The 14,369-nt window shown below is 34.9% G+C and overlaps 2 protein-coding genes across 3 annotated transcripts in view; one reads left to right on the forward strand and one right to left on the reverse strand.

Annotated features, from left to right (window-relative positions):
* The window catches only part of SCRN3 (secernin 3), a 345,735-nt gene that overhangs the window by 251,831 nt on the left and 79,535 nt on the right, over positions 1 to 14,369 (reverse strand). The window lies entirely within an intron of this gene.
* Positions 1 to 14,369, forward strand: part of OLA1 (Obg like ATPase 1) — a 180,079-nt gene that overhangs the window by 105,165 nt on the left and 60,545 nt on the right. For both annotated transcript variants that reach the window (XM_082689563.1, XM_082689564.1), the window contains one exon: positions 1,754 to 1,929. In XM_082689563.1, coding sequence (XP_082545689.1) covers positions 1,754 to 1,929 — 176 coding nt within the window. The remainder of the gene's footprint in view (positions 1 to 1,753; positions 1,930 to 14,369) is intronic.

The raw sequence follows: 14,369 nt of genomic DNA on the forward strand, positions 1-14,369 counted from the left end.
TGCTTCCAGAAGAATTGCAGTTGCTAAGTTTCTCTCTGTTATCTACTTGGTTAAAATTGAGGGTTGCAGTTAAGAAATTGTCATTTAAAACCTGCTGATAGATTTACTGTTGATGAGAACATCACTATAGTTAACTCATTAGTTCTTACATAAAGATGACTATATAGGATATTTTTCATTTGGAGTGTCATAAAAAGTGTAGTTATTTTTATAACTGAACTGACCATAATACTGTCTTTGTTGCCCTGGCATGAAGCTTTCATTTTAATTTTCCTATTTTATTGTGTCGTTTATGTAAGATGCCTCAAAACATGATAAATATTATTATGGTTCCAGGAAGACTTTTTTCATACTTTCCAAATGTTCAAAAAAAGTACCTAAATCACTGTGTATTTACTAGTAAGTGTATTTACTACTGTATTTACTAGTGTATTTACTAGTAAGTGTAATTACTAGTAAGATATAACATACATCCTCATTTCTTGCTAATTTTGTTCATATAATTTGTATGGCACTATTTAATATACCATCAGTTTAATGCCAAGAATACTTTTAAGTACTTATATTGTAATTGCAACAATATAATTACGTTTAAAAATTTATATTACTGAATAGTTGTACATTGAGATACAAACAGCTTAATTATTTTTAATTCTAGAAAATTATGTTTAAAAATTCCTTGTAACTTGTAATGAGAATATCTTGGTCTTTGGTATGGAAGAATGAGCTATGGTCACTGTTTTTCTCTTGTTAAACTCAAACTGTCTCTCATGATTCCTGTGATATCTTTATCTAAAATAATCAATGCTTTATGTTTGAAAACATCTCATTTTGGGTATATAATCTAGTTGGTAATTTAAATTAAATTAATTTGTTTATAAATGTGTTTTTTATTTTGTGGATATGTCACTGCTTTCTATTTATAATATTTCTCAGTATTTGTTCATTTTTGTGATACTGTTCTTTATCTGGTAATTTGAGTAAATCCCAGTTGAATTATGTTGCCACATTATGTCTTCAAAAGGGCATAAAGTCAGTACACATGCTTCAGTAATATCTGGTTGTTTTACCCTTATGTTTCCAGTTGGCAATTTGAAATTATGGCTTCAACTGCACTTTAAATATGTGATAATAGCATGTGTTTCTAATAAGGGCCAGCACCGTTTTGTTCAGATCGTGTGAATGGTTGTCACTCATATATGACAAATGCACCTTCATCTGCTTCTTTGATAGCCCCCTAAAAACCATACCCTCAAATCAGGCCGATGAAATTAGCTGCTGTGTAAATTGTGTGTCTGAGTGGTTCATTATCTAATCACCGTCAGAACCACAGTGATAAAGTAGATTGAAGCAGGGAAGAGGTCTGCCAGATGATTTCACCCACCCCCCCACCCCAAATCCGGTTTCCCTTGGAAACCCTAATAGTGCGGTTTAGAACTTCAGGCTCTCATGCCTGGAATTCAATATCTTTTAATGTACCAAACCTGAACATAGCAGTAGTTCTGGAGCATAATTTTCTATCTGTAAAGATCATAATTTTATTTATTTCAATCAGTTTTTGAAATGTTGAGGCTCTTGAATTGCTGTTTGGTTGCTAATGCCCTAAATATTACGAAAGAGGACAAAAAATATATATACCATGTGCTATGGTATATATAAATTGTTACCTGGTATGAATAAATTGTTAACCTTCTAGGAAGCTTTAATGCCTTCTGTATTGTTTATTGGACTGCTTCTCTTTAATTCATTTTAGGTGCTTTTGAAGATGATGATATCACACATGTTGAAGGAAGTGTAGATCCTATTCGAGATATAGAAATAATACACGAAGAACTTCAGCTTAAAGATGAGGAAATGATTGGGCCCATTATAGATAAACTAGAAAAAGTGGCTGTGAGAGGAGGAGATAAGAAATTAAAACCTGAATATGTAAGTAAAAATTTGTAGCTTTTTTGATACTTGAATTCATTTTTTAAAAATAATGCATCTAATAAAATAAAATACCTATTATTGTTATGGAATTTTAGAGTCCAAGGATATTTTCTGTTAAAAAAAATCATGGAGAAACTTCATTTTCTTTTGGCAACAAAGAGTCATTATAACAGGCTATATTTAAGGTGTTAGCAAGGCATATTTACCAGTATTATTAGGTTTTCATATGGTTTCTATGTATAGTCTCAAGTTTTAATGTTAGAGTAGGGTAGTTTTATGATGAAAAACATGTATTTCGAGCAACAACTGAATATATGGGTTTTGTGGATTTGAAGAAGTGATTTATGAAAGGAATTGGTCTTCCATATAGGTTGACTGAATGTACTATTATTAGAAAGACAGTTTCAATCTTTATGAACTAAAAACACATGTCATTGTCTTTAATATTCAAATGTATTTTTATCATATTGTAGTGAGTAATTGTTAGTAATATATAATAAATGTTTCAAAATCAGTTTGAGGCTTTTAGTTTAAGTATGATCAAATGGTCTACATTTAAAAAAGCAGTGGCCTTAATTATGTATTTTCTTGGGGCACCTGGCTGGCTTGGTGGGTGGAGAGTATGATTCTTGATCTTGGGTTGTGGATTTGAGCCCCCTGTTGGGTGTAGAGATTACTTCAAATCCTTAAAAAAAAAATTATATATTGTCTCACTTATTAATATCTTCCCTAAACTGTACTTGCTTTTTATGTTTTCCTGTCATGGGAAGAATTTTCTTTTTAATTTTTCATGTATTTTTTAATAGATGTGTTCATTTTTAATTTTCTTATTTCTAGACACTTTATCTTTTCTCTTTTTTATTTATTTGTACTAAGTTTGGAATACTCAGTTGATTAACAAGTCCAGCACTCTTTTTATTGTTGTTGTTGTTGGAGATTTTATTTACTTATTTGGGAGCTAGAGAGAGCCGGGGGAGAGGCAGGGGGAGAGGGAGAGAATGTAAAGCAGACTCTGAGCTCAGTGCCAAACCCACTGAGGAGCTTGCTCTCACAGCCCCAAGATCATGACCTGAGATGAAACCAAGAGTCTGACACCTAACTGACTGAGCCATCTAGCACCCCAGGAGTTCTATACTCTTAAGGAGGAAATCAATTATAGAATTAGCCTCTAAAACTTGAACACACTCTCAGTAAATTATGTTTGATAGTGCCTGGTCTTGGAACAGGGAGGCCTGTGTTGGGCCACTGATTTCTCTGGTAGTCTGGAACAAGCCCAAGTCATCTTGCTTCTCTCAATATCATGGCTATTACAGTCATTTCCTATTCATGTAGAATAGAGGAAGGAGAGAGATGTGTTTGAGGGGACTGTATAAGATGTAGGGTAGAGAAGGGGATTAAAATATGGGTATGAAAGATATTCCTTTACAAAAGGAAAAAAGATTGTGAGAAAGATGTTGGGATTGAAAGCAATTCATCTGTTCCAAACAGCATGGTTACTGATTAGAGTAAATTCTTAAGCAGTCATCTCTTAATTTATTGAAACTTACTGACATCCTTATGTCTTTCAGAAGCATACTATCTTAAAAATAAAGTTATCAATGTTGCTTATTACTGAAATGGGAGAAAGGGACGTCAGGTTCTTAAATTCTTGGGTTATTATTTCCTGGCATTTTCCTCTCAAAAAGAAAACTAGAATGTTGAGTCCTATTTTTAGTTCCTTATAACAATATTTTCTTCTTATTTCTAAACATATTCCTATAATTTCTGTACATGATTTGAAAGCATCGCTTTTGGACTTGTGTTTACAGAAAAATCTGAACACCTTCTCCCTATTCATTTTTTCCTTTCCCCATTCAGCTCTTCTGGTTAAAGGGAAAGTATTATAAGCTGATTTTCTAGTTTCCCAAAATTGTGCTCATTCCCATTGCTTACTTCCCTCATATTGGATTCTGCTGCTTCAGAATGATTTATAGATCAATGTTTCTTAACGTTTTCTTCATTTTCACTGTCCCCAAGGAAAAAATTAATTAAAATTTAAATTAATTTAATTTCTCACTAATGAGATAAAATTAAATACTAATGAGTAAGGATTTGTTGGGTAGGGTTGAGCTTTGGAGGGCCACAAGCCATTTTAATAACTAAGTATTTTTCACCCACAAGAATCAATCTTTTACCCCTGTATCAGTAGTATCACCCTTACTGAGAAGGTATGCTACAGATTCTTGCAGCAAACCCAATGCTGGTAAATATAGTAAAATACATGGCTGTTAGAACTTTTTTTTTTTTTTTTAGTTGTTAACAAAAATAAGATTTGGGTTGAATCAGTGACTCAATTTGAAGAGAATTAAAATCTTTTACAGTACTGAATCCTGTAGTGCAGGGACATCTTATTTTTCTTATTTATTGAGCCATGCACTGTTGGACATGTTTTATATACGTTATCTTATTTAAACCTCACAACATGCAGGTATATATATTATCTCCATGTTAAAACTGAGGAAGCCTAAATTTCAAGAGGTTTTATGAATTGCTTTGGATTTCATAATTAGTAAATTATAGACCAAGTTTTTTCAACCAGATCAGTCTGACTATAGGACCAATAAATCTTTTTTTGTTTGTTTTTAAGGTAAGCTCTAGGCCAACATGGGGCTTGAACTCATGATCCTGAGATTAAGAGTCGATGCCCTATTGACAGCCAGCCAGGCACCCCTGTCTTTTTTTTTTTCTTTTTCTTTTTGTAAAATTCCAAAAAAGTGTATGGACCTCATATGTATTTAAAAAGTAGTTGTAAAATAAAGTCTAGCAAAACCTACTTGCATGTGAAGAAATAGAACATTATTACACCCAAATATATCCCCATTACTTACGAGTCTTAACATTCTTCATCTTCCCACAGCTAACTGCAGTTCTGAAATTTATAATAATAATGTCCTTGCTTTTTATACCAGTGTATGTGCCACCTAAAACAGTATGAATTCATTTTTCCAGATTTAAAACTCTATATAGTGTCATGTTGTATGTATTTAAATGAGCATTTTTCACTGAACATTATTTTGTGTACTCATTCATGTTGCATTTACCTTTAATTAATTTGTTTTCCTTACTGTAAGATATTTTCTTGGAAGAATATATCATAATTAAAAAATCTTTTCTACTGTCACTAGGCATTTGAATCTACTCCCCCCCCCCAATTTTTGATAATTATGAATAATGCAGCTGTGAACACTTTTTTATATCCTGGTGTACATAAGGGTAATTTAAGGCAGGTATCTGGAAATAGGAGTGTATATATACCTTCAACTTTCCTAGATAACACTGTTTCTTACTGTATGGGAGTCTGTTCTGTTGTCAACACTTGTTATTGCCAGATTTTTTTTTTCATTTTTGCAGTTGGATACCTGTATGATGATATTGGTTATGGTTCTAATTTGCAGTCCTCTATTTAAGAATGGAGACTTTTTAAAATATTTGTTGACTGTTGGATTTCCTCTTTGGTGAAGTGCCAGTTCTAATTTTGCCCATTTTCTATTGGATCAGTGTCTTGTTCTCATTACTTTGTTAAAGTTACATATATATTCTGGATACGACTCATTTTGTTTTAAATGGATTGTGAATGTTTTTTCCCACTCTTTGGCTTTTGTTTTTGCTCTTTTTATGGTATCTTTTGATGAACAGGTCTTAATTTTTAAGTATAGGGCGTTTTGTGTCTTAAGAAATCTTTCCTACCTTAAGGTCATCAAGATGATCTTTTATGGTCTAAAAGCTGTATTATTTTACCATTCACATTTAGGTCATTAGCCTACCTGGAATTTATTTTTTGTAAGTAGTGGAAGGCAGGCATTGACTTGATCATTTTACCCCACATGGAAAATCTGTTATTCTAGCACCATATTTTTAAAAGACTGTCTTTCCCTACTCCTATTAAAGTGCCTCCTCTGTTGTATATCAAAGAGCTGTGGTATCATAGCTCTTTCCTGAGGTTTGGCAGATGACCCCAGGTAATAGTGGCCAAAAGCAGCAGTAGGATGTCAACACTGTTGAGTGTTGGTGAAGGTGAGAAGGGGAAGATAGAATGAGGGGTTGATACACAGAGTCTGGCCTTATATGTGTTCACCAAATCATTTCTATAATTTCCTTATCCTCTGCTGTCCCTTTCTTTAGTCTAGGTCAGGGACAGTTAGTCCTTAGACTAGCAAGATCACCATTACCTGGGGGGCTTGTTAGAAATGGAAATTACAGATCTTCTAAATCAGAATCTCTGAGGATATGTTTTAATATGCTCTCCTATTGGTTCTTAGGCATGCTAAAGTTTGAGGTTCATTGCTGTACAGTGGGCAGCACCTCCACCTCTCTTCTTGGTGTGGTGCTGCCTCATTATCTTATTAGGTCTTTGGTATTATAAGTTTTTTCCTCCATTTAGACCTGTTTTATAGTTGTCATTAGAGAAATTAACTCTGAATCACTTAGTTCATTATTATTGAAAATGGAAGTCTTGGCAAAGATACAACTGTAGTGGTCTGAAGGGGCACCTGTACCCCCAATGTTCATAACAGCAATGTCTACAATAGCCAAACTATGGAAAGAGCCCAGATGTCCATCGACAGATGAATGGACAAAGAAAGTGTGGTACATAGATATACAATGGAATATTACTCAGCCATCAAAAGAATGAAATCTTGACATTTGCAATGATGTGGGTGGAACTAGAGGGTATTATGCTAAGTGAAATAGGTCAGAGAAAGACAATTACCATATGATTTCACTTGTTTGTGGAATTTAAGAAACAAAATAGGAAGAGCATAGAGGAAGGGAAGGAAAAACAAAACAACATGAAATCAGAGAGGGAAAAGAACCATAAAAGACTTAACCTCAGGAAACAAACAGGGTTGCTGGAGGGGACGAGAGGGGTTAGAGGATGGAGTAATTGGGTGATGGGCATTAAGGAGGGCACGTGATCTAATGAGCTCTGGTGTTATATACACCAGTGATGGATCACTGAACTCTACCTTTGAAACTAAGAACATAGTATCTATTAATTAATTGAACTAAAAATATTTAAAATGCAAAAGAAAAGAAAATGGGGGTCTCAGGGCACCTGGGTGGCTCAGTCAGTTAAGGATCTGACTCTTGATTTCAGCTCAGGTCCTGATCTCAGGGTTGTGAGGTAGAACCTGCTTAAGGTTCTTTCTCTCCCTCTGCTTCTGCCCCTTCCCACCATCTAAATAAATAAATATTTAAAAAGAAATGTAAAAAAATAGAAAAGAAAATGGAGGTCTCCTAGATACAATTTTACCCTGATAACAGTTGATGACAGCTGGTGAAGATAGAAACCAGTTTAACTAGGGAACGATGTTTGAGGGTAGATTAATTTTGTAAGTAGTTAATTTGTACATTATATATATGTATTTTTTTTTTGTAACTACTTTTTCCTTAAAAATAGAGTCACAACCATATTTGTAGTAAAACATTATGGAAACCCCCTTAGACATATTAATAGTAAACATCTGGAAAGTTCAAAAGTTTTAAGAACTAACTATTTAGAAAGGGAAGTGGGTGATTAGGATGACTACCTTGAATCTTTACACTTTATACCTCTCTGTTCTTTGATTTTTTTTTTTATAACTTTGTTAATTTTTTTTTTTAATTTAGAAAAAGGGTCTAAGGAAATTATTTCCTTTTGGGAAGAAATTATTTCTTCCCCAAAGAGTTCAATGTGTATACATTGTCCTTAGCTTTTTCTGATCTGTATTCATCAAGTTGTAATTTTAACTTTGTACTGGAGAAAGAATTTTGAAGTTTGTGTCTGAACTTGGAAAAGGAATATGATGCAAGATGTGAAGCTGGAAGAGATACATATATGAGAAGTTGTAGGCTTTAGGATCCATTTTATCTTCACTCACCTGAAAAATTATGTGGAAAATGTAATTTATAAACAAAGGTTAAGAAGAAACTCTTTATGAGTTTTCTCACGACTGTTCCATTTGGAGTTGCAAAGCCATTTTGAGTCAAATATGACACTCTGCCTTTTCATGTAAACTTAATTTAGACTTAGATTGGGTTTCCTTAGAAATAGACACTGAGGCAAGGACTGGAGTGCAGATGGTTTGTTTCTTTGGGAGCTGTTTTAGGAGGCTCACTTCAGGGAAAGAGGAATTAAGAGCAGGAAAAGAAGGAAAACAAGTTTAATTTTGTTACATATTGTTCAATATGTAAACAAGCAGGTAGAAACCTGAACAGTTGGGGCTCAGTCCTGTTAGGGACCTCTGAAAAACAGTGTAGAAAGTGTCTTATAGTTTTTCTTTGGAATGATGAGGAGCCTGGGGTGATTATCAACTGATTTCCCTCAGTCACTGGTTATGGGCTGCTCCTAGGATTGTTAACTCCCTGGCACCTAATGCCCGTGTGGTCTCAGTATGGCTCTTAGGCAGAGTTTTGGATCCTTACAGCAAGAAGCCATTAGCATGTCCTGAACTTGTGAGGGGAGAGGGGATATGGACAGCCAACAGTCTCTGTGTACATTCCTTCACCCAGTGTGCTTTGAATTTTTTGTTCTAATCATTGTATGTATTTTTGGTTATTTGAGGGGATCACAAGTTTAATTTTGTGATGCTTTATATTTTTCCTTGGTCCTGATTTATCTCTAGTTTTCCCAAGACCTATGTGATTATATTAACTATTTCTTGTAGGGTTTTAAAGATTTTATTTATTTATTTGACAGAGATCACAAGGAGGCAGAAAGGTAGGCAGAGAGAGAATGGTGGGGGGGGGGGGGAAGCAGGCTGCCTGCTGAGCAGAGAGCCCCATGTGGGGCTAGATCCCAGGACCCTGGGATCACAACCTGAGAGAGAGGCTTTACCCACTGAGCCTCCCAGGCGTCCCTCTTATAGGGGAGTTCTAAAAAAAAAAAAAAAAAAAAATGTTTCCTTACATTCTCTAACAAATGGTCTAAAAGTATAAAATGATTGGTAAGCCTTTAATTATACATAGATTCTAGGCTGTAAAAGAGATAACTACCTGAAAGTTATTTTAAAAATTAGGTAGATCATTTTGTTTACTAGATACCTGAATATTCCTTAATATTCATTCAAATGTGTCTACTTTTTTATAATCTTTCAAAAATTCAGCATTTCAAGGCACTCTTCTTATGAAATTTCCATTTTCTAGATTGGAATGTCATTTGTATTTTTATGTAAATAAGCAGGAAGAATTTAGAACCTTTAATGCCAAAACAGAATCTCTCCTAAGTGTAAGATGGATATAGTCTGACTTAAAGTCACTTTTTATAGTGGGTCTTGCTGTCTGGGGTAAAACTGAGGCACTAAAGAATGCAGGTGTGTGATAAACATTTCCTATTGGTACTAGTTTCCTAACTAGCCAAGTGAATTAGTTTCCTAGGGCTGCTGTAACAAATCCTACAAACCGAAACAATAGAAACAATACAAACAATAGAAATGTGTTCTTTCAAAGTCAAGAGACTAGAAGCTCTACAACATGAAGATGTTGGCAGGGCTATACACCCTTTGAACCCTCCTGAGAAGAATCCTTTCTTGGCTTTTCAGCTTCTGATTAGCCCTAGGCATTCCTTGGTCTGTAGCTGTATAGCTCCAGTCTCTGCCTCTGTCTTCAGTCATAATTGGGCTGAGGGCCCACCCTACTCCAGTTTGGCTTCATGTTAACTAATTCTCAGTTAATGTCACACTCTGAGTACCAGAGCTTAGGACTTCGAATTATCTTTTTGGAGGACATTTTATCATATAGCATTAACCGTAGGGCATTTAGATCAAGGTTGGTTTTTTTTTTTTTTTAAGGTTTTATTTATTTCTTGATTTGAGAGAGTGTGCATAGGTGTGCATGCACGCACGTGCATACACACAGGAGGAGGGTCAGAGGTAAACTCAGGCAGACTCCCCTGATGCAGGGCTCTGGCCTCATGACCCTAAGATCATGACCTGAGCCAAAATCATGAGCTGGATGTTCAAACTACTGAGTCACCAGACACAGCCAAAGTTGATTTTTAAATCTATCCTAAGTGTGTATACATTTCATTTGGAAAGACAAGATTTGAAAAATGTAAATAGAAGCCTTTAAGGAATGATTTATTTTGTATTGATCAATTATTTGGAAATTATCACACTTTAAAAATATCCATAGAACTAACAGTTAATTAATTAGACAACGAAAGAAGGCAAGCAGAAATGGTAATTGAGTCTTTTTTTTCCTGTCAGTGTCTCTGAGTTAAATAATTAATGTCCTCCAAAAGATATAGCTGTTAGCCGATATCTTCTCATTATTCTTATGGCAGTTCTTAAAGTTGATTTTTATTTAACTTTAAAAAATCATTAAAAATATATTTTTCAGTAAAATCAAAAGATTCAAAAGGGTATACTGTAAAACATTATGCTCTCACTTCTGTCTTCTCAGTTATACTCTTTTCCTCTTTAGAGTTTATGTATCCTTTGAGAACTATTCTTAAATGACTTAAAAGATTATTTTCTGAAAGAAAAAGATACGACAAGTACATGGTGAAGCTGAGCTACATTCATTTATCTTTCTCCCCATTGTCTCTGTTTTCATAGTCTCTACTTCAGTTAATGGAATTGAATTGTTTGAACTGAAAACCAATATCTGACTCTTCTTTCTCCTGTTATTTACCATCCTGTTGATTTTATCTCTTGAATATTCCCTATATCTCTTCCTTCTTATTTTCATGACTTTTTCAGTTTAGGCTTCATTATGCTTCATTTATTTTTGCAGTGTAACTGACTTCGTTGCCCTTCTTGCCCTTGTTTTCCACAAATAGAAAGTGCAGATCTAACTATGTTATTCCCTTGATTAAAAGATCTCACCATCTTCCTGTAAAGATACTGCCAGCATAAAGTTCATGGCTCCCAGATTTCTTTGTGATTCAGCCTTGCTTGACTTACACTTTCTCAACTTGCCTGACAGTGAACTAGTAAACATTTTTATTTCGCATGAGCTCATTTACTAGCTCTCCTCTTTTGCTGTCCCTCCATTCTTGTTTCTTAGTCATCTTTTCAGACACAGCCTGCAGCAGAAGTTTCCTATACTTGAAAAAATGTTTTGATTATGATGAACTTTATATAACATAAAATTTACCACTTTTAACTGTTTTAAGTGTACAATTTAGTAGCAGTAAATACATTCCCAATACTATATACAACTATCACCACTGTCCATTGTCAGAATTTTTTCACTATCCCAAACTGAAACCCCTCCTCCCCCTCCCAGCCCCTGGCAACATCTCTTCCACTTTCTTTCTCTATGAATTTGACTATTCTAGGTACCTCGTATAAGTGGAATCATAATTTTTGTCCTTCTGTGTCTGGCTTATTTCATTTAGCATAGTGTTTTCAAGGTTCATCCATTTTGTGGCATGGATCAGAATTTCATTCCTTTTTAAGATTGAAAAATATTATATTTATGTACCACATTCTGTGGACATTCAGATTGTTTCTACATTTTTGGCTATTGTGAATAATACTGTTATGAATATTATTGTACAAGTACATTGTAGTTACAACATTTTTGAAGAGATCTCCATTGAGCATAGTCCAGAAGGAAATACTAAATGATAGTAGTGGATTAGAGAGAGAGAGAGTTATGAGTGCTTGCTCCTTAGATAATTTTCTCTTTTACTTTTATTGCTTTTATAAAATAAATTTATGGAAATATACCCCAAAGTTAAAAAATATTAAATATAGCAACCCATTTGGAAATAAATGCATGAATCAGGAATGTGATTAGAAATTATTGTAGTTCATTATCGGAATCTGCATACTACACATACCCCAAAACTAAGAAAGAGATTTTAAAATTTTCAAAATTAGAATGACAAGTTGCTTAATTTAATGTGGCAATACCAATGTGAGAGTCAAACTATGCTAGGTAGGACTACTTTATGGGTTTCAGAGAAATGATTATCACAGTAAATATTCTAAGCACAAATGAGTCATTTTTGGCAATGATGCTCTTAGACAGCAGTGGGAAGGATTGAGGCAAAGTATCTCCTTTTTCTTGAACTGGGATGAGAATATAAATGTAATTGAAAAGGATTAATTTAATGGTTATCTTAACACTTTGTAAGGTATTTTAGCTTCCCAGTTTATAGTCACTATTTTAAGCAAATCATTGTTTTTCTTTTAAGGTTTTGGGGAAAATTTTTTGACTTACTTGGTAATATGTGAACATAGAGGTAAAATCTGCCAAAGACGAAAATCTTCTCAGTGATTTAGTCTCAGAAGTTTTATTGTATTTTTTAATGTTTAGTCATAAGGACCATGGATTCAACTTCGGCTATTTCAAGAAATGGGTTTTGGGGACTCCTGGGTGACTCAGTGGGTTGAGCCTCTGCCTTTGGCTCAGGTGGTGATCTCAGGGTCCTGGGATCCTAGCTCGCACATCCCGCACATAGTGTCCTCTGTTCAGCAGGAAGCCTGCTTCCCTCTCCCCCTCTGCCTGCCTCTCTGCCTACTTGTAATCTCTCTCTCTTTGTCAAATAAGTAAATAAAATCTTAAAAAAAAAAAAAAGAGGTGGGTTTTTATTTTTAAAATACAAGGCAATAAGGGAAATAGAGATCCAAAAATGTTTGAGATTGGGAAGTGTGTTATAGGCAGTCCTTTTGTAGTAGAATTGTAAATCAGCCCAGGGAAGCACCCAGGAATGCAGAAGTCTGCACCTTCTCTGTGTGGTGCCCTGCCATTCATGTAACTCAGATGGTCTTCATTTCTGTTTCACAAGAATTCTACTTTTTTTTGGCTGCCACTAGAGTTCATCTGCTGTTTTATATGTTGTTTTTATTCCTTATTTCTGCTTCTTCATAATTTCTCCTTAATTCTAATTAACCTATTTATCACTTCATGTAATTTACTCTGTTTTATGTTTGTTCAGTGTATCTTTATAGCTTAAGTCTCCGGATGTCTTATCTTAGTATTTCCTGATCCAGATTACCAAGAAAAAAACCCATCTGATTGCCTCAATTTATTCCCGTTTTTGCAGAGTTTTTTTCACCTAAGATCATTTCATAGGTTAAGTACTCACCAGTTCTGGCCAGGAGACTGTTTCCGGGTAGGACTATTTGCTCAGCAGACCCTGCGGACTGTACCACATTCCTTGAGGAGAGAACGAAGATGAGAGTAAAGCCATAGTGTGTTTGGTATACTGTGTCAAAATAGTAAGACTTGGCACATTATTGGTCCTCAGTATTCTTTGTTATTATCTGAGGACAGCAGTTAGGAAATGAGAAACTGTTTTAAGACTTGCAGGGTAACACGAAATGAAGACGAAAGAATGTATTGTGTTTGGGGCAAGGGTCTAGAGGATTAGACTCATTAAGGCCCTACTACTTTAGAATCATCAATTTTATATATACCCCGAAGGGAATGAACTCCTAAACGAACTGATGCTCTGGTACATATGCTTTAGGCATACTTTCCTGGCTCTTCCCACCTGTCCACTTTCTCCTTGCCTATAGTCAAGAAGACACAGATGGAGAAAACTTAAAATAGGACATGTTGGTATCCCCATAAACTCATTGATACTGGCCTCAATGGTCCCTCAGCTGTATCAGTTTCTTACTTGCCCTCCTGCCCTCTGCTGCAACTGCTTCCCTGTTCTCAACCTCTTATTTATAACCACTCCCTATTTCATCCACACTACCTTCAGCACATGATTTTGTCTTCTACTTCAGAGATCAAAATAAAAGATATCAGACAGGAATTCACTCAGTTTTCACTCCTCTTATCTGTAATTAGTTACTCCAATTCTTTGGATCCTATCATGTCCTACCTTTTCAGAAACCTACACTAGTAGTCATCCTTTCTTTTTTTTTCCCATTCATTGCCTTTAAATTTATTGAGATAAGCTCACTTCTCATAAAGTTTACCCTTAATATTCAGAGGTTTTACTGTCTTCACAAAGTTGTCTTTCGATCACCAATAATCCCTTCTTTCTTGTATATACAACTTGTCCCTTTCAAGCCAGATTGTTTCCATTAACTATTTAAAGATGTCTTTTTAATCCTAGGGCAGGGGAAATTTCTTCCCTAATACCACATGCCTTATCCTTCATTTACCATATTTTCACCACCCTCTTTGCTAAAAACCTTTTGAAAGAATTATTTTTTCTACCTCGTAATAACTCGGGCTTATCTATCTGGTTTACCTGCCCATCACACTTAAACAGGTTTCCCCAGGGTCACCAGTGACTTTTGCATTTTTAAATCTAGTGGACACTTTCACTCATTGTGATTTTTCAGTAGCCCTCCTCCTCTAGCAACTTCTTTTTCTTTTGCAGGCTCATCCTCTTTATCTTTATTATTAAATATTGGCATTACTTAAAATTGAATCCAAGGCTCTCTCCTCTCAGTTTTCTTTCTTTGTGGCATCATCCATATCCATTGCTACAATTACTGTTTGAA

The sequence above is a fragment of the Mustela nivalis genome (genome assembly GCF_964662115.1).
Source record: "Mustela nivalis genome assembly, chromosome: 11".
Classification (NCBI taxonomy): domain Eukaryota; kingdom Metazoa; phylum Chordata; class Mammalia; order Carnivora; family Mustelidae; genus Mustela; species Mustela nivalis.